Source organism: Cryptomeria japonica, chromosome 3 (genome assembly GCF_030272615.1).
Source record: "Cryptomeria japonica chromosome 3, Sugi_1.0, whole genome shotgun sequence".
Lineage (NCBI taxonomy): Eukaryota > Viridiplantae > Streptophyta > Pinopsida > Cupressales > Cupressaceae > Cryptomeria > Cryptomeria japonica.
This window is the reverse complement of record NC_081407.1, coordinates 633,124,286-633,145,852: the sequence shown is the minus strand read 5'-3', so window position 1 is coordinate 633,145,852 and position 21,567 is coordinate 633,124,286. Positions and strand designations below refer to the sequence as shown.

Genomic DNA, 21,567 nt, shown 5'->3' with positions numbered 1-21,567 from the left:
TCTTTTAATTATTTTTAAATATTAAATGATGAATAATTTTAATAAAAATAAGATATATATATATATATATTTTTCATGTGAATCAGATGTAAAATACCCTTAATTGTCAGAGCAGTCCATTCCAATATGTTGACTGAATTTGTTATGGCAGACTCCGTTATATAATTGGAAGCTATAGAGCACTATCTAGGTAATTTATGCGGGAAGAATAATTGTTGCAAAGTAGAAAACGAGATATTATATTATATTAATTAACAACTCCTTGAAGGTTGACATTTGAGAAGACATTTATCCTTTCACTTTTATAGGAAAGATAACGAGTCACACATATAGTTTACGGACAAGAAGATCACATGTAGCGGGCTAAAGCAGCAAGAGCGCCGACGAATGGAGCGTTAATGTAAGTAGCTGGCTCAGAGCGTGAATAGTCATTACGATCATCCCTGAATTGATCATTGTTATCAGGCCCTCCAACAACTGCTCCAACCAGAATGTTTGGATTCGGGCCATTGCCATTCAATCCTAAGTTGAAACCATCATTGCACGATATTTTCTGAGGATGGTGATAAACTGAAGGCAACGACGATCCTCTGTGGTGAATATGCTGTGGGAACTTTGTACCATACCCCACCATGTATGACATTCCTAGGGGGTTGTCTCCCAGAATGTAATCAACCTGAACAAACAGTTGGTGAAATAATTTCAGTCACTTGAGGATTTCATTAATATATAGAAACAAACTGTTTTGTATTTTTTATTCACCTGTCTTTTTGCAAGGGTACGGATCCTGGTGGGAGTGACTACTCCGTTAGAACATTTAACTACTTGCTTGGAGATGTCCAAATATTCTGCGTAAGTGAAAAGCAAGAAGCTCGTGGAGGTGACATATTGCAAATTACTTTCACTCATCTTGAACAGAAGTCCACCTGCAACATCATAAAATCAGACCAAGTAATGAATTTGTGTACGTATCCAACATAGACAGAATTTCTGTATTTACTATATATCGGATGTAAACAGAAGTGAGTTAAAATCTATGCAACAGTGAAACCTGGCGTGTATTGTGAAGATGAAGTTTCGGGCAGAAGAGAGCAAATCAAGCTATCAGCATGGCCTCTGTAATCCTCTAGGGATTTCACGTTTTTAACGAGAAATTCCTGCAAAACAAAATTTGAATATTCAGTCTTTAATGGTAAGAATTATAGAATAAGACATCGCAGTGGATTTTTCTTTTCATCATTTTTAAACCTTGGCCAAAAGAACTCGGGCTCCGGCGTGCTTTTCATCCCAGCTGAAGATATTATCGCTGTCGTCAGCGCCCAAATTGGGCCCATTTGTTTGAATGTAGTTGACATACGATGGGTTTCCTGTGGCCTTTTGCAACCAAGCTGCAGCCCACAGTAATTCGTCCTGCAAGCAAAAGGTTTTTCTTGGGTCAGTCGCTTCTACATATATCCATGGCTCTGCTCGTGTAAAAACTAGTATATTTATATTAAGAAAAATTTATGTAAAAAGCCTGATAGATATCATTGTTAAGATAAATAAAAGAAAATCAAATTTAAGTTTTGGGGCTAATTTGAAGTAGAGGTGTTCAGGGGGAGGATGATAAGAGAGGAAGAGAATACTTGATCCAAACGTGGTAGCGTAAGTAGCCTGAATACTATATAGTACTTTTGAGGAGGACTATCGCAACCACCATTAAATGAAAATGAAATCTAATTTTTACTTTTTAAAAACAATTTTTAGATTTAATTTTTGTTTTATATTGCAGAATTATTTTTTATTTTTCGACCCTACTGCCATTATAGAATGTCTATCTGCATAATAATTTTACATTGAGTATTCTACTTACACGATAACCAGAGTAGGAGCAGTAGAATGGACAAACTTCAGACGAGAGGGCGTCACTGTAAGATCCTCTATATTTATCTGCGAAATCGAACACCTGGGAAAGGTATAAAATTTCCAATCAGAACTCTTAACCCAACTTTTCAATAAAAATTCGGACTGATAAAACAGAGGAGTATAATACTACCACAAATATGAGTGGAAGTATTGAGATTTTACCCGCATTGCAGTTTGAAGGAGACGGTTAGAATAAGACTTGTCTGTGGATTTGAAGACAAGGGAGGCGGCTGCGAGGGCTGCAGCAGTTTCAGCGGCCACATCTGAACCTGGGTGTTTACTGTCCACTTTGTATACATTACGAGAAGTGTCCATGTCCTCTGGTCTCTCCCAACACCTGTGATCCATGTTAGGATCAGCCACCTAAATACACAACACCAAATACAAATATATGAATACACTCTTTGAGAATTAATAGATGGTGAATGGATTACAATTGTTTTATTATAGAGATCTTAGATACATTCAAAGACTTTTAAGAACTTAAAAACTTATCAGACAAAACTTGTATAAAAACTTATCATTGCAAGTGAGAGGAACAAAAGAAGAACCCATTAGTGTGTAAACCTGCACGTATATTACTCCCGGTTGAGAAGTGGCTTTGAGCAGATAATCAGTAGCCCAACGAACGGCATCCATTGCATGTTGGAGGTCGTTACCCATGTATTGTCCAAACTCCACCACGCTCCATGATAGCATGGTGGTCGTAAAAGCCATTGGGAACCCAAATTTTACATTATCTCCTGCGTCGTAGTATCCTCCGCTCAAGTCCACCTGCCGCCATAACAACATCATTTAGCTACATGAAAGCCCAGTTTATGTCAGATTTGACTGAAGAAATAAATAAATAAGAAATAGACAGGACTAAACATACGTGTTGATCAGCTCCGTCAGCTAGGGCAGAATCTCCCCTCCATCTCATCCTCTGAGTGGAAGGAAGCTTGCCGGATCTCTGGCCTTCAAAAAAGAGAATGGATTTCGTGAGAGCATCTTTATAATTATGAGAGGCAGACGCATACCTATTATTGTAGTCTACTCTTGCTCTCACTGCCATTATTAAACACAAGCCTAAGCTTAACACTAGCAGAGCTACTTTCCCACTCATTCTCGCTCCCACTCAAATACCAGATAGATATGCAAATGATTTGTGTCTGCTTAACTCACCAATGGCTGGGATTTATAGGATTGTGTTGTCTTGACAAATCGATTAATGGAGGGAAGACGACACAATTTACTGTTCTAAAAGCATCTATTTGGGTCCCACCTGGCGGATGTTTAGGACAAGAATGTGCAATCCCGTAAAATCAAGCGCCCTAATTCACGAGAATTCTGGTGATTTTCCATGGATTGTACGATAAGCGTAAAAAATTAAATGTGCATAGCGTTTAATAGAAATCGGTCCTTTCCAACGTCGTTTTGGCGACTGCAATTGCATGAATTAAAAAATGCAACGAAGGATTCGTAGGAGCAGTCTAGGGATTAAAAAATTATACAGTGTATAGTGTAGATTTTTTAAGAAAATTTCGAGTACATTGTACTAGTAGTTATTGGAAACTAAACTGAGAAACCTTAATAGAAATGAGATGCATTGGTAAGGAATTAGATTAAAGCAATTAAGGTAATTAAAAAAATTGATAGATATCATTAATAATGAATCAATTTTTTAAAACAAATTAAATCTAATTTCTTTTTTTCAAAACAAATCAAATTAGATTTTTAGTTTTTACAAACAAATCAAATCTAATATCTATATTGTAGGTGACTATACTTCTTACTTTTCTTAAATTAATTGTGCTTTCATTGTAAATTGTGTTGGCCTCCAATAAACACTCTTATAGACTCTGTTTCCATTGTAAATTGTGTTGACCTCCAATAGACGCTCTTACCATTGTAAAATGGCTCTCCACATAATAATAATTAATATACTTTAATTTTTAAATGAATGAGTATTTATTACATTACGAAAGAGATATATTATAGTAATGGAAACAAAAAAGAGATCCCGGAGTTTGGTTCCTTTGGATTAACATGAAGCCGGAAAAATGCACACTTCCGGACACGCCACAATTGAACGAATAATCTAGTCTTTGGATTCGAGGCCCACAGGCATGTTAATTCTTGCGCAAAGTCTTAAGCTTTGGGGGGAATCCAAGATTAAATAGAAGTGCACGCAAACGAAGAATTGCGATTACAGGGTCCCATTGAGGCGGAGTGAAAGAATACATTCATCGACTTCTGTCTTCAAGTGAATTAGGCCGATATTCACGGATTCGGGTGCTATTCCCGCTTTTGTAAATCGTATTAACCTGCATGCGTGCATGCATATGGATCTTCCGCCTCATGTGACTCATGGATTCGCGCCCACCATTTTCAGTGATTACCCAATGTCAGAAAGTCTCTTTTGTTTTCAACAGACATCAGTATTGTTCGGAGAACATACCATCAAGACAATTATGTTTTCAATACGACTATTGAAGGACAGTACTTTTATTGGATATATATGGATACATTTTGTTGACTTCCAGTTTGTTGGAAAGTAATTTCTCCCGCAAACTTCAGTCTCCATTGTCAGCTTCCAGTGCCACAGTTTACAGCCTCTTCCACCGCATGCATGTTAAGAATGTTCTGGAAACCACCCACTAACATGCACCGACCATGCACTGTTGTGCAAGCAATTCATCTTTAGTTATAAATTTATACAAGATGTTTAAAAGTAGTTTGAATATTTATTCATGCAGAATTTCGTAAGATAGGAGTCCAGAACTGTTTGTTCAATCCTCTATAAAAGAGAGGAGTTGTAATACATTTTTCAATTAATGAAAAATTGGTTTTGTATGCCGTAGGATGCATTTGTCTCCATTTTTTGTGTTCTTTCACAGTTTATATAATACTCTGAAAATAACGCCTTCAACGTAGGACGTACTTCTCAACGTAAATAATGGGTAAAATTATACCAAATATGGGTGCTATGAATGCCGAGTAACAGGAATAGCTACAAAGAAATAAATTTGTCAATATGGTAAACAAGTACTTAGAGAAGTCTATGAAACGGGGGAATAATATCGTGTTTTATTCTCCATTTGAAGTATTTTATCGATATTGATAAACGCCGCGATGGATTGATGTACTGTTGGTCAGCAAAATACACGTGAACAAAGTAGGCGTTTGGTAGTACTCTATCCATGACTTAAGATCGTAAAATTTGCATTTTTCTAGGCGCTATACACGTAATTTGTTGAATTTCAATGTTTCTAAATCAGCTTTCCAAGCATAAACATGGGAATAAATTATAATTAAAGGTAAGTCGCAGTTTATGTTGAAATTTGGTGAGCTACTTTTCAGATAAGGATTTTTGGGGAAGGGTTTTATATTCTTCAAAAAATTAAGGTTTGTTTGAAATTTGAGGAGTAATCTTTTAGAAAATAATATCAATTTTAATTAATTTTAAGTCATAGTTTATGTTTGAAATTGGGTGAACTACTTTTAAGATGAGGAACCATGATTAATGCAAAGATTGACCCAAATTTGAGATAGGAAGTCTAAGAACTTAGAATAGGTGGTATTCCATGATCACTTTGTGATGAAAATCTTAGGATGGTGTGGGTTGTCATTACCAAATACTGCCACCAACGATTGTACAAATTTTGAGAGCCATGAACCTAAATCCAACCAACAAGTTGTTGCCTGAGGGTGCATTCATCCACAAACTTGGTGATTCATTTTATTTTGTAGATTACACCACAATAAGAGTATATGGGCACACTCAATAACCACATCAGCTACCAAGGGTTGTTCTCCCTAGACTTGCTTTCTTGGAGTTCATGTGGCAGCTAATATGGATAGAAAAGAAATATGTGGAACCAGAAAAGAAGGTGACACATATGCCAAGGCACAATAGGTTTTATGATTTCATAATTGGGAGAGACACCTTGGATAAAGTGTAGGAATTCATGAAGGCCATGTATCACTTGTAGAGTAGGAATATGAGAAATGTTGATCAAGAAGGATACATGCATTATTTGAGGGTTATGAAAATGAAAAGAAGAGCCTACCTCTATGAGATCTTCTATAAGGAAGATGTGGTAAGAAATTTCCCTAACATTGGTAAAGAATTAGAAAGAAGAAAAAAGTGGAACATTTTGTTGAGGTTTGAGAATGAAAGGAAAACGTGGGATCCTAATTTCAAAGGTTTCTATTCAGAGGTACAAAAAATGAAATTCAATGGACGACCCTTATGATTGACAATTTTGAAACTATATATGGTCAGTCACTTGGAAATGCACCACCTCTCTAGAAGTGAGATCAGAACTAGTACCATCTAGAGTGGGAGAAGCTATAGGAAAAGGTAAACAAATGTTCAAAGAAGGTGATCAAGTATCACAGGATATTCCTCATGATGAGACCCCTCATAAAAGGTCAAGAATTGAACAATGTCATCATATAGAAGTACATGAAATAAGTGAAGAAACTTGGGGAATAACTAAGGAAATAAGGGGTGATGTGTTGAGAGAAAAGTTTGATCAAGAAATTGATAAACCCTTGCCCTCCCCTCCAATGGATAATCTTGAGGAACAAGAAGAGCAAGAGGAGGAAGACAAGGTAATTTTGTTGAATGTTATTCCCATTGACCAAGTAGATGACGAAAGGATGATGGTTGCCATTCAATTCATCTCTGATGATGAATTTGTCAAATCTTTTGGCTAAAAATGGAGTTAAATGAATTGTTAGAAGAAAAGGTTTCATAGATTAATATTGTTGATATTAACATTTCCCTTGATGAAGAAAGGAGATTGGTTAAGAAAAGTGGGATGCTCCTAGTCCCAAACTAGGATCTTGAAGAAGTCTTTTTGTTAGATGAAATTAGAAAGAAAGATGATCCCATGTTTGTGGAAAAATTTGATAGTGTTAGGGGAGTGAGGTGAATAGGATATAACCCTACCCTCAAGTCATTGGCACAATGGGAAAAGGCACCAAGGACTTACAAGCCCAAGCTATGACATAGTGTGGAAGAAACTGTAAGAAATGCTATTATCAGTACCTTTAAGGATACTTATTCACTCAAGGCAATTCCAATCACATTAGATGATGCTCTGTTTGTGCAAGTTGCAACATAGGATAAACAAAAGAGAACAAATAAACTAATGAAGAAGCATGTTGCTCTACATGAGGCCTACAGTAAAATGTATAGGGAAAATATTAGATTGAAAAAGGCCTTAAAAATTATTGATAGGCCTCCTACCCTTGAAGGAACTCTGGCTATTTACCATCCTCCAACTATGACACAAGGGGAGTCCTTTGCAAATGAGATAACCAAATTAAAAGAGAAACTTAACCAATATGTAGGAAAATTGGACACTATGTAGGAGGCATTGCTTAATACAAGAAAGATTGCTAAAGACAAAGCCTTGGGGGTTATGGAAAGCATCCTTACGTATATGTTCCCCAAAATTTTGGAGAAAATTGAAGAAGTATATAAGGGGTATCAGGCCTTGCTACAAGATGAGCAACAAAGTAAAGAAATGTTGCAAATTTTAAAACCAATGTTTGCGAGGTGGCAACTAAAAGCTCATACATTCACCACATTGGTTTTGTCCACACAACTCATGCAAATAGCTCCTCAAATAAAATTAACTAACAAAATGATCACCATGCTTGTTGAGGAGTTGCTATTTATTGAATGTAAAAATAAACTAATAAAGAACAAGATAGCATTCTTTCAAATTTTAACTCATTGGTTGATTCTAGATATTCCTCATGGAGATAAGAAGTTAATTTAATTTTTTTTTTAAATTGGAAGAATGAATGTAAAATGTGTGTTCCTTTTATTCTTTCAATGATTGATGACGGGAAAAAGTTGGAAATAGTGTTCCATTAAACTCTATTAAAGATCATTCAAATCAATGCATGATATGTAAGTTCATCAATGACACCAAGGCTATCCTCAATGGTAAGACAAAGTAGAGTCCATCTAAAATGCAATAGTTGTAAAACTTTCAATGGCCTAATCAGTTAACAATAGTGGATTGGTACCAATAAGATTGCACTTTAACAAGGTAGAGGAAGAACCATATGGAGGGAGGGATAGACTACATTTTCAATCACAACTCAACTATTTACATAAGGACCTTGCCAAATCTAGGATTTGATCATAGGTGCCTTACCAAAATTCAGAGACGTTGATTGTTTAGTGAAATGCAGATCCATCAGTGAATATTTCTCAGTGTCTTTATTGTACATTTTATTATTTTTCTATGTTAATTTCTTTAAATACCCACCTCAGTAGGATCCACATTAGTAGCATCAAGAATTTTTTGATTAGTAGAACTATTGAAGATGCTTCAACTAAACATGCCACCTCGAAAGAACAAGTTAGTAGCATCTTCAAACAAGAAGTAGTTATATTTGCATTTCCCTATCAAGGATACAAACATTTTTTGTCTCATGCACAAGAAAATTTGCCTTTGGCATATTTGAATGTAATTGAATCAAATTTTAACATGTGTACAAGTGACCCAATCTATTTTCCTCTGATATTTTATAAAACAGAATTAAAGATCACTTGTAAAGGGTTATGAAATATTGTAATTGGGCGGGTAAAATATAGCCTAAGTTTCTAAGTAATAGAAAGTCATTTTATAAAGATTTGCATTTTCATGGATTCTGTTCACCACTTTTGAAAGAATGAATGAAAATTCATTTCATATTGCCTCCCATCTATGCTTTCTTTTTCATATGAATTATTCTATTAAGAGTAGTATAATTTTTCTTTACAAAATTATTGTTAATGTGAGATATATTTGCAAGTTCTCCTTAAGGAGCACATTAAATTATGTAGATATATTGTAGTGAATTGGGAAATGCAATGGTGATCATTAAGTAAAATTTGAAATTTAATACAAACATAAATTTGTGTAATGCATGAATGTTCAAGTTTTGTGGTTGGATCTTGAATTGTCCATTTAATGTTTGGAGGCTTTATGTTTTGATTCTATTACCTTATGATTAGGCACCAATATTTGATAGCTTTGTTCAAATTTAGATAGCATTTCAATCAAATTAAATCTATTTTCCCTTTTTATGTTTGTATGAGTAGGATTAGAATAGGAATTATTCTCAATTGTGCATAACAATGTCAAATAACCATGAATAGAGCCATTTCAGGGTTAAATTAGATCCGATTTGGTTGAAATTCATTCAAAATTATCTATATTGTGGCAATACTCTTTGGTATTTGTATAAGAGTCTTTTAATATTGCAAGGTCTACCCACCTAGGTCCTACAAAGCCAAAAGTGCATAATAAATCAATAATCATTTGATTAATTATTATTCACTGGCCATTGATCCAGATATTGTTGATAGGAAATTGGTTAATCCTTATGAATATATAGGCAATCAATTGGAAACACTGACATTTCCTACTCCATGTCTTAAAAATTGAGAGGGTCATCATTTAGTCAAGTAACATTGTCTCCTAGAAATCCTTTGTTGATGTTGATCTTAAGAGTTTCATTAGGGTTATGGCTAAGAACTAGTTTCATGGTTTGATTTGGATTGGACGTTAAAAATTCTCTCATCCCATCTTTGTATGGTTTTGTGAGAGAACATGAAGTTGTTTTGTACTGACCATGAACAAGATGTTGGCCTTTCTCTCTCTTATTGGTTCATTATGGTGACATTATCCAATGATTGCTAGTCTTTTGGTGGTGTTGCCTTGCTTAAGTAATGGTAAGGTTGTTGTGTAGTCTTTTCACTATGCAGTAGTGTTACTTGTGACACTTGTGTAAACATTATAGTGCAAATGAGACAATTCATTGTTTATCTTTGGTATTATCATCAATTGTTTCAAAAAATAAATATGTTAGTTTTTCCTTGTATTATGTGTCACCTCAATGCAATCTTGTTAATGTGAAATCATGTTTGAAAACTCGTACTTAATCTTAAGTTTCAGTAGTGAAATTTCTCACTTGCAATAAAAAATTAATTAATTCAGAATAAATAATTATAAATTTAATGAGTATAAAATTAGTTTTTACAATTATTGAGTACTTTTTATATTTGCCACCTATGAGTGTGACTAATGTGAATACTTGTTATTAATCATTGAAAAAATAATATTAATGGAAATGCACAATTAACTAAACTCCAACATACAAATACAAAGAGAAGATTATAGAGAAGATTCCATCAGCATGTGTTCTTTCACTTTAAAATTACATCATGCTACTTAATAATTTAATATGACATATTTTGATATACATTTGACAAGGCTCTTTATTCGTACACAAGTATTCAATCTAAAAATATTATCTTGATTTGTGAAAACCTTGTTTGTGTTAAATCCTAACAAACAAATTTTAGGTATGGAGTGATGCTAACTTATTGAAATAATTTTATTGAAATTTTAGCTATGGAGTGATGCATTTGATCAAAGATTGTCATCTCATGATTGCTAGTCCAGACGAGTTCAAAGCTTCTCACACATATCAGGAAGGAAATGCCCTCGCTGATTATATGACAAATCTTGGGGTGGATTATGTAGAGGTTAACTGGTAGACGGAAGTGGAAAGTTTCCCAAGAAACCTATGTGAGATGACTTGAAAGGACGCTGAATTAATCGACCACTCATTACCAATTCATAATGATAGAATGTTGTTGGGATAATTTTTCTTGGTGGAAGTTTTTCACACCTCCCGATTCTTGCTATTCTAGAGTCTTTGCTTGTTTCTAGTTAGGCTTGTTGTTGTGTGTTCTGGGTGTGTTTTCGTGCTCTATCAGAATTGTACATTTCATGGGGGGCAACAAGAATAGGATGGAAACCACCTCTTTTGAAAACTGGAAAATGAATACTGAGGTTTGGAATGAGATTTTGGATGGACGCCTAGTGCTGTATATGGAAAGGTGGAAGGAGATTTCACTGAGTGACACTGAAGAATTTGTGAATGGCTAGGATAATGGTATCCTTAAGGTCTATTCCATTGAATTTAGGATTGATGAAGAGTTTATTGCTGAAATCACTGGTATGCCGATGGAGGGAAGGAAGTTTTATAGAGAATGAAAATTTGTTGAAGAAGCTATCTCCACTTTCTTCGACAAGAAAAAGGAGCAGAATAGGGTTCACAAGATGGCTAATGGTGGCTACAACCAGAAGAATCTTCAAACGCCTTAGGACGATGTGGTGAAGGTTATCATGAGATACATTACTCTTCATGGTTAGTATGCGAGCATTTTTTCCTACCACTTTGTCATTTTGAATCACTTCAAGCATGATAGGAAAATTTCCAATCCATTTTATCTTCTATTTTCTTTAAGACATAGTCTGCAAAAACATGCCGAGAATGTGGATAATTCGGTCCTCAATGAGGGCCTTATTCAACTTATTATGGATTATGCCAAGGCCCATGAAGTCAAGCCATCCACTGTTTTGAAAACCCATGTTTCTTCTTCCAAACCAAAGGTTTACGTGGTTTCTGACATGGATTTGGAAGGGGAAGATAGTGGTTTTGCCAAGGATTGGAAGGATCAAGATTTTTTTGACAATCTTGAGTATTTCCACCTACTAGTGAGAGCCCCATTCAGAATATTACCCATGGAATTGGTAGTAGTAGTAGTAGGCGCAACAAGTACCCTAGGTGGGCTGCTAGCAAACATAAAAATCGGGGGACCAAGCCTGCTGACTTTGCCTCTCCCAAATCAAGGAAGCCCAAATCTGGAATGGGGGGGTCAATATAGATATTAAATAGGAGATTAAGATTGAGATCCTCATAAACATTGATCCTAGGAAACAAGGGAGGATTGTCATTGACCCAGATTTGGATGATTGCATTTTCCTTGTGGTTAGCAGTCAGTTGGATTGTCTCCAGAAGATGGGCATGAAGATTGTAGTGTTAAAAGAGGGTATAAAGGGTATTATGGATACTTTATAAGACAACCTTGGGCCCAACAAAACACATAAAATCCTCCAGTTGACCCATAAATTTAATATGAAATCGAATCATGAAAGAAGAATATGAAATTTGGAGTTGAGTGTGGAAGAAATTAAAGGAAGTTTGAAAAATCTGGTTGAGATCAACAAGGCCACCATCAATAATAGTTCGGAAGGCTTGATGAGGGTCAATTATATGATTGTGGACTACAGGGTTGATCCCATTGCCAGTGTGTCTCCTTTAGATTCCAAGCAGAAAAAGAAAGTGAAGGGTGTAGGTGGTCATATTTCTCATCCCCATATTATGATAGATTTGTGTACCCATACCAGGAGCAAGGCAACTCTAGATTCATCATGGATGAGGTGTAGGATATCAACAGGAAAATCATTTACAATAATGTAGATCTATTACATTTTTATCAGTAGGTTTCCGGTCTTAGTATTTTTTGTGTTTTAGGTTGTTTTGTTGGCTTGGCCCATGTTGGTTTAGCTTTTGCTGTTGGTTATGGTATTTGATGCTTATTCTCTAGATATTGTAAAAATTTTGGGTTTCGGGTCCCTGTAAAACCTGTTTACCTTAATAAAAAACTTATTGAAATAATTTTAGTTTTCTCATGCAAACTTAAAACAAATGGTAATAAGGAAGTAAAAAAATGGTTAGTTGAGATATTGCAATATTTCATTATCATTAGATATTAAAGGTAGGTAATTGTAAGAAAAAATTATGCAGTTGTGTCATTCAAGTCTTTTCATATCATGCTAAAAATTTTAATGTTTGAAATGATAACATGCGAATAAATTTATGTGAGATATGTTGCATATGTTCTTGTCTCTATAATTTGTCAAAATTTTATGTTATATGAAAAATGCATAGATAATTTATGTGGGGTACTTTATACATGCGTCTCACTCCATCTTTGGATGAAGTGTTCCTCTTTATCCATGTTTAATTCTACCATTTTCTGTATTTTATCATTTTCCTACCATTCTCTTATATCCTTTATCCCACATGTTTCTCTTTTGTCACTATATTCTTAGCTTTGGCCTTCATCATGGTAGAATCTTTAAATTTTTGGATGAAATTGAAAAACACCTTGCACTCGTTGCATATATGTTGATAAATAGATATCCTATGAATGTTAACTATTAATACAAACAAAACAAAGAGTGCAAGGTAGTATTCTTCCTCACAAGATAGGCCTCAAATTTGATGGCCGCCCTACCCGCCATATAAATTTTTTATGATGGTTTGGTTATTTAAATCTCTTTCATTAGACATTTTAAGAAATATATAAATTGTTAAAAAATTCTTACTTTATGAAGATTTTAATATAAAATCTTTTATATTTAAATAATTTTATCAATTTTATCAACCATACACATTAAAGTATATTGTATGCTTTAAACTATATCATATGCTTTTAAATTTTAAAGTATATCAACTTAGTAAAGAACATAAATCTATGAATTATGAAGTATATAGTTTGGCTTCATCTACACACAAGTAAAAGATTGATAGATATAGTAAATGAAGGTGGAATAGCAAAAATTTTTATTAATCAATATTAGATGTATTAGATGATGTGCGCGGATTTTATACAAGAAGGTTCTGCAATTGAACCTTTGTAACCAGACAATATTTAACAATGTAATATACTAAGGTTTATGTGAACATTCCCCCCCTTATTACATCTATCCTAAAAATTGTCATGGGCATTCCCCCGCTTAAGGCTTACACAACAAAACTTGTTGATTACATTATATGAATACATATTTTTGAAAGATCTTCTCTTCAAGAAGTAGATCTTGAACCAAGACGAGCTCCATCAAGTTGTCTCTTTACCCTTGAAATAGTGTAGCTTTGAGCCGTGTTCTTAAGCTCTTAGTCCCAAACTCTTGAATCACAAAGTCTTGAATTATTCAACAATGATCCCTAAGTGATATGACAGATCTCTATCATTGTCTAATGACCATGAAAGGGTATAACTCTTGATCATATACTCTAAATATTTCTCAACAAGAATCCGTAGTGAGCTCAACACCAAATCTCAAACCTGTCTCCAAAATATAACCTTCACAACACATGTATTCTTCAAATTTGGCAACATGAAAAAGAAAACTAAAAGAAAGAAATACTAAAACCAAAAATGCTTCTCAAGTAAAACATCATCTCAAAGGGAAAAGCTAACTCAAGATGATGAAATTCCTCCATCCTTTAGTGCCACCAACCTCCAAATTTGACCTTATTATAGTTTATCCATTTGATGTCTTTGATGAGTGTTTGGAGGCATCATTAGGTATAGAAAATGACCCCAAAAGTCAAATAATTTCATCAATTGTCTCAGTTGTGATCAGGTCTTCCAATCGAGTAAATCCCCAATACTTATATTCAAAATATAATTAAACAAGTATCCATCAACAAGCTCACATAGTAAGTATGAAACCTTGATAATATGTTATTTTCATAATCCAAGAATAACAAACTCATTACACACTAGATTGTCACCAATAGGATTTATATCAAAGCAAGATACATCATATTCAATCTCCAAATATTTGTCCTTAGTTACCTGGACCCTTTTCCAATTTCCAAGTGAAAAAGGTTTCCCCCTCCAATGGCAAGAAGAACCTGAGTAGGATTAGCTGTGACTACAATGACAAAATATTCAGATGGCACTCTCCATTTAGTTAAAAACATTATTGATGATGCACTTACTAACCTCATGAAAATAATTTATCATGACAAAATAATGACTGAGCATCAGAGGCAAACCCTTCTATTTTTGTTTCTTTTAGTTTATCTTCTGTATTCATTTCGAGATAGTCAATCTTCACTATAGTTTTGGAAATTTGATGTCATTGTTATGTTGTGCATGCTCTCAAAATATTCAACACAGTAGCAAAAGGGAACAATTACAAAATGAAGAACACTTACCATGTCATTTTGTTTGCCATTAGAAACTTGTCTATACTTTATCCACTACTTCACTCCCACGCTAATTATATTCACCATAGAGATCGGCCCAATGATTATTGAGACAAGAGAGAAACAAATCACCAGTAAGGCTTATCCACTTCTGATAAAAGCATTTGATATTTAAGTGCACAATAAGGCTGCTAACCTCTCCTATCTGCTTCTCCTCTACCCTAATCACCACACAAAAAATATATTCTTTGTTCCTCATAGCAACAAGACCCTTTCACGCCATATGAAGATTAGATATGGGATGCTTGAATTTAAACTTAAATGTCTTTTATATGACATCTGTCATGAACCAAATTTAGCCTAGTAATCTTTACTTTATATTATTATGCTAGACAATTATACATGATGACATTTTATATTATGATGCTAATAATGTGATTGGCGACATTATTTTAATGAAATAATGCTATGCTATTGATGACATTATTAAATGCGATGTTATTGGTGTGATGAATTATTATGGAATAATGATGAGCTGACGATTTCATCGAGTCTGAAGTGGATGTAGGGTCGATCGTCGAAGATGGACATATGATCGAGGAGGAATTTTCTAGTTTGTCAGCAGTAACTCATGAAATGTGAACTTGTATATACATATATATATATAAATATTAAACAGATTAATTAGATAATAAAATATTAAATTTAAATTCAAATGTTAAATATAATAAGTAAAGAGATTATAAATAAATGAATTAAAATATTAATTCAAATTTAATGACTTATTATTATTAAGATTTAAATTCAAGCATGTTTTAAAAATTAACACTTGAGTTACAAATTTTAATGAAGAGTTTAACTCCTTGAGACTCCAGTTTAAACTCTTGATTTGATTTCAGAACTGACTAATTTAAATCAGTGATTTCCAGTACAACTCCCCATTCACTCCTAACTTAGTCCAATCTAGATCCATTATTCTTGGATCGAACCCTAACCAAAAAGAGTTTGAAAACGAAAGAGATCGAACTATTTGGAGATCTCTCTTTCTTTCTCTATTTTCATCCTAAGCGATTGAATCCGTCTGCATAAAGGGGCCAAGTGAAATCAGTTATGCCAGAGGAGAGTTGCCAATAAATTCTCCTCTCATCTCATCTCTTGTGATTTGATCAGTTGCAAGGGGCGACTTGGGAGGTACGTCTATGTGCAGGATACCACGCCTTCTCTACTCTCCTCTCATCTCATCTCTTGTGATTTGATCAGTTGCAAGGGGCGACTTGGGAGGTACATCTATGTGCAGGATACCACGCCTTCTCTACTCTCCTCTCTTCCCCATCGACTTGCCAAGTTTATCTCTGGTAAATATATTGACCCATTTTTCATCGTTTGATTCTACAGTTATTTTTACCTAATCGTGGCAGATAGGATTAACATCGACTTTTGTTGTTGAAGTTTCTAAATATTATTCTGTTCTTACTTAAGCCTAGTCATCTATTCCATTATTTTTGGTCAACGTACATTCATCGTTGACTTCTTGTTTAGCACTGATTTGGCTGAAGACATTGGCAAGGATCAATTTGATATGTTAAAGCAGGCCTGGAATTTGACAGGCTATTTCGCCCTTATTTTACTTTTGAATCTTATATGACAACTTAAAAAATTATTAGACTGTATGTATTGACATTTTATTTTTTTCTGAAATCATATATATGACACTTCAAATTATTAATAAACTGTAAAAAATTATAGTGGGTAATATAGTATATAGTATTTTAATTTAAAATGTTGATATATATTATTTTAGAATGTTTATTATAAAATATAAATTTATTAACAAAAATTATAATATATATTTGTTTTTAATTTTATAATATATATTTGTTTTTAATTTTATAATATTTTAATATGAATTTTCAAAATAATTTCTATTTTCTTATATGATTTTAGAAACTTAATCAATTTACTTTTTAAATATTTTTAAGAAGATTATCAATTATCAATTTAGAAACTTGCCATAACTAAAATACTAAAAATACAAGTGTTTCTAATTTTTAAATATTTTAATATGAATGTTTAAAGTTGTTTCTATTTTTTGTTATAAATATGTATTATGTTCTAATTTTTTTATTTATCAATAAAATATATGTTTGTAATTGTACTTCATTTTTCTTTGTAAATAATGTTTTATACATAATTAATATATTGGTTTTTATTTAGGGGCTTGAAAAATATGTCTTCAAAGAGAAGAGACAAGCTACCATTGAAAAAATGTATAGGTGAACGAAAGAGAGAAGGGTTTTGACAATTCAATGTTAAATGAAGATAGGGGATGAATTTTTTTTTACAATTAATATTTTTTCCTAAAATGTCAAACGAAAGGCATTGAAATTAACAAACTATCATAAAAAAATGATATGACAAATAGGGGTGACCGTCAAATTCCAAGCCTGTGTTAAAGTGTTGTTGGCAGATGTATCGATTCCTATTTAGGGTGAATTATCACCCACAATCTTTCTCCATTCTCCTCCACACCAAATCTGCAAGTAATGGGTTTTAGTTTTTATTGCCCCTTCTCATCCATATTTCTTTCTGCAGTTTTGATTGTAAATCGAATTGATAGGTTTTATTAATTTATTTGACATGTATATTAACTTGGCTGGAAAGTGCATATTTTTACTTCCTAAATCCAGTATTGACCACGCTCTCCTCTTTCCTCTGTGGATAAGTCGATCTGTTAGTTGCATTCATATTGGATTTAAATTTGGTTTGTTGTCATTTGGTTATGGGCAAGGTTGATTTAATTGAATGCCTTTACTATTGTGAAAATGCAAACCATGACAAAGCCTCTTACCTCTTTGGGAATAGTTAAAGAATTTACGCTTATATACCCTAGTGCTGCTTGTATTAATGCAGCTATTACACTGCATACAAACTTCTCTTACAGGCTTTGTTTTGTTATTTTCTTTTAATGTAGACTGAGAACATCTGTAGACAAAAAAATTATAAATTCATACAGAAGCTATCATTAGGTCTACAACCTGCATCTACTTTGATACTTCTATAAGAAGTTGTTCTTTGGTTTTGTCTGCCATACCACTTTCTAGAGCACCTATAGTTTCATCACTGAAATTTATCCAAACACTTGATTTTCAATTTTTTTTTTTTTGTCTTTCATGACAACCATTTTTGTCAGTCCCATTGTATACAATTCTTCCACTTGCATTTTCATAGGCATCACAGTTGTCTTTGTGACTACATTAACTAGGTTTTATGTTCATGTCTGATCCTACTTCTCTATGTTTGCAATTTTTGCATGGAAGGTCTGTTTCAATTTCTATACTTAGAAAAGATGAATGTAAGACATGTGATCTCTAAAACAATAGAGAAAATTAGACTACATAGTTTTGCATGGATCTATACAAACTAGGTGTCCAATGCCTCCAAGAAAAAAACTGTGCAATATTTTACAATTATATTCCCCTGCATGTTTGACTGCAAGACATTTCAATCATAGTCGAGCTTCTTTATTTTACCTTATTTAAATCTAATTATTCATTTTAGGCTAAGTGGATATTTGTGTCAGTCTAATTATTTATTGAGACTCTATTACTAACTATGAGATGTTACTTGTTTTCCATCAGCATTAAATCGATCCATTAACTCAGATCTTCGGAGTTCTATGAAATTGAATTCCATGAATGCGTATGAATAAGGAGGAAATATTGAAACGAAATAATATCTTATTTCATAAATAGAACTAATCAGGGAGGGTAAATTTTATTATCTATGATGGATGTATTTAGGAAAGATGTGTTTGATGATGGGATAAACCAGGGAAGGGTGATTTTCTTTTCATCTACCCCAAAAGGGTTAAAACTTGGCTAAGTAATTAAATTAATTCACTCCCTCCCATAACACATGTAGCTAAGTTCAACAGTTTCATTTTTTGATACTACATGCATGCATAGGTTTATTCTGATTTGCTAGGGAACTCTGTCATGAGGGACGAGATCTCATTATGAGTATCGAGAAGCGTAAGCTTCATTTGGTTGGGTGGATAAAACGCCTGGGTCATATGTTTGTCTTCTAGTTTACAGATGGAGGTTAGTTCGATGGCATTGGAAAGGCTACATCAGGAGACAACGCGAATTCAATTATATTGCATTGTGAAGTCCAATAGAGTATTTTATTTTGTTGTAGTATGGTATTGTTGTATCTGTGTAAAATTGACCAATGTGGTCTCATGATCAAGTTATGTAAGCTATGTAAAAGGCCTATGAGGTTTACTATGAAAAATGCGACAGGAAGTCACCATGAAAATGTAACTAATAGAAGGTAAAGTAAAACCACCAATCCAATAATGTACTAACATATGACAATCATGTGCATGATGTATGTGCTTATGTGTTTCATTGATGAGTTGTCCTTTATTTTTTTAATGAATGCATGATTTAATTGATGCTAACTTAAGTTTGATAAATTCTTATGCACATTAACCTTAGTTTCTTATAATCATATTGATGGTAAATTATATTCATTTGTATAAATATATGTAGACTATTATAGGATTTAATTAGTCTAAGGTTAGGACTAGCCAGTCTTTACATTTTGGTATTAGAGCTTTAGGTTTCTCACTAGGTCCTTGAGTTCGCTACGTTAGGTTGTGATAATTAATCACTTTCATGGGACAATACCCTTTATATATATAAGTTCTAGTTAAGACTTAATACAGATGTGCATTATGTGTGAATATTTGTTTTTGCCTTGTTGATTTTAATTTAGAACCTTGAAATGTTATATTTGCTTGAATACCATATCCATAGATGATGATTAGAAACACAAATTGTGTTGAGGAACTGATACATTTGAATTATAATCTCACTTTGCACGATAATGAAATCAGATGTTTGATTTATACTTGTATAAAAGTTAATGTGAATGCATTTTGCATGTCCGATGCAAGAGAGAGTATGAACCCTTCTTAGTGGTACATCATTTAGAAAATACCCTAAATTCTATCCATATTAGTTTATTTGGAAACAACTTAGAATATCATAGATAGGAAATAAAAACACATTGATAAATTGTAACTAGTTGCATGTTACATTTTGCATGATGCTTAAAATTGTAAAGGTCTATAATGAAAATTGATAGGCATGATCAATGATGGTTGCTCCTTACATAGTAATATGCACTAGAGAGTCTATAAATTGAGCTCTGAGTTAATATTATGACTTTATGGTCTACCTCGCTAAAAAATGTAAATTTTGGCACAGGACAACCTTAATCGACTAATAAGGCTACTAAAAATGACAAATGCGGTAGGAGCATGGATGACATGTACCATGCTATAGATGAGAGGTTGGGCCAAACTATTAACACCCTGATTCAACTAGGGGAAATGATACAACTCCTTGAACAAGAGATCGAGAGAGTAAAAGACCAGAATAGGAACCAAAACCATGAAAGGAGTATGACCTATGTCCCATTGGTTATACTTTTGGCTATGGAAGAAGTTTTCAATAGCAGGGAATAATAATCAACAAACTAGGAACATGAACAGACACAACCATATTGAAGATAAAGTCAAAAGGAAATGGTATGAAAGAAATAAGAGGAATCGTTATGATAATAATTACAATAAGAATGATCCTAAGTAGAATAAGTCTTTCAAACCAAAGGGACCTCGAGATAGGTATTATATCTGTGGAGGGGACCACTGTGCTAAAGATTGTCCCGATCCAACATCTAGAAGAAATAGGAAGGACTATTCATTTAAATAAAGAAAGGTGTACCATTATTCAAATAAAAATGTAATGTGTGGTCACACAAATAAGATAGGATGTGTCTTGTGGGCCTAGCTAGTAATGTTTGATAGATTATGTAAAGGATTATTGTGTGTTAAGGAGTGCCTCTGGGAAGATGGTCTTCTTGATGTTTGAACCATGGTTAGTATATATGATAATAAACTTTGAGTGGACTCATATGCTTCATGTTTGGATGATTTTTTTGTTTATCAATGTCTTATAGAGTGTATTATAAACTATAAAGCATGAGAGTTAGACTAGAATGAGAAATAAATCTAAGATAAATCTTGCACATTGGAATATCGAACTAATGATATTATTCCACTTTCTTGGTATATTGAATGTAGGAATAAAAGTATTAATATCAAAGAGATACATAAGTTATCATAGTAGAATGGTAGGGTTGACAACTTACATCCCTAAATTATTTTATTTCTTGTAATCTAGAACCTATTACGAGGTTTATTACCTTATGACATTATGGGAATTATTTTCTTCATGTTTAACTTCCATTCATGAATTATGTTTGTGATGTTCCTACTTTTCATAGTAATAAATTTCATATTATAAATCCTTTATCATAGGGTATTATGTGATGTGACCTAGTGCATTCATTATGTTGCACTTGTAAGAATGTTATTATAGTATAGCTTGTTATTTATGATATATTAGTCATGTGTGTTGAAAATTTAACTAAAAGGTGATCATTTCCCTCTAAGTCAAAGTATCATGACCTACTTGCTTGGACTTGTTAAGTAAGAATTTTATAGAACAAATCATGTGTATCATACCTTGTGATCACAATAATCTTTGTGCAAGTAATATTTTAAGAGGGTCTAACCACTACAAAGATCACATGTCATGTAGATGTGGTAGAATTTTTTCTCACATATGTTTTTGAAATGAGAAGTGAGTGCCTGGTTTCATGTAATGATACTTAAGTTGTCCTATTTTTTGTTGATCTTATTCAAGAAAGTAGATTGTATACCAATCCTAAAAATTATAGTAA

General features: G+C 33.3%; 1 protein-coding gene across 1 annotated transcript; it reads right to left on the bottom strand.

Annotated features, from left to right (window-relative positions):
* Positions 1–218: 218 nt before the first annotated feature.
* Positions 219–3,061, bottom strand: LOC131072073 (endoglucanase 1). Its single transcript, XM_059218482.1, has 8 exons — positions 2,780–3,061; positions 2,473–2,679; positions 2,068–2,268; positions 1,853–1,945; positions 1,249–1,410; positions 1,052–1,157; positions 763–926; positions 219–676 (listed from the first exon to the last, which is right to left on the bottom strand). The coding sequence occupies exons 1-8, from the start codon at positions 3,008–3,010 to the stop codon at positions 350–352; spliced, it is 1,491 nt and encodes a 496-aa protein (XP_059074465.1). The 5' UTR covers positions 3,011–3,061; the 3' UTR covers positions 219–349.
* Positions 3,062–21,567: the final 18,506 nt, after the last annotated feature.

Bases quoted from the DNA above. Each gene is read 5' to 3' on its own strand.
- LOC131072073 (XM_059218482.1), bottom strand. From the start codon at position 3,010: ATGAGTGGGAAAGTAGCTCTGCTAGTGTTAAGCTTAGGCTTGTGTTTA. The intron at 1,158-1,248 runs GTTTAAAAATGA...TTTGTTTTGCAG, and splicing joins CCCGAGTTCTTTTGGCCAAG to GAATTTCTCGTTAAAAACGT. The intron at 927-1,051 runs GTTTCACTGTTG...ATGATGTTGCAG, and splicing joins ATCTTCACAATACACGCCAG to GTGGACTTCTGTTCAAGATG.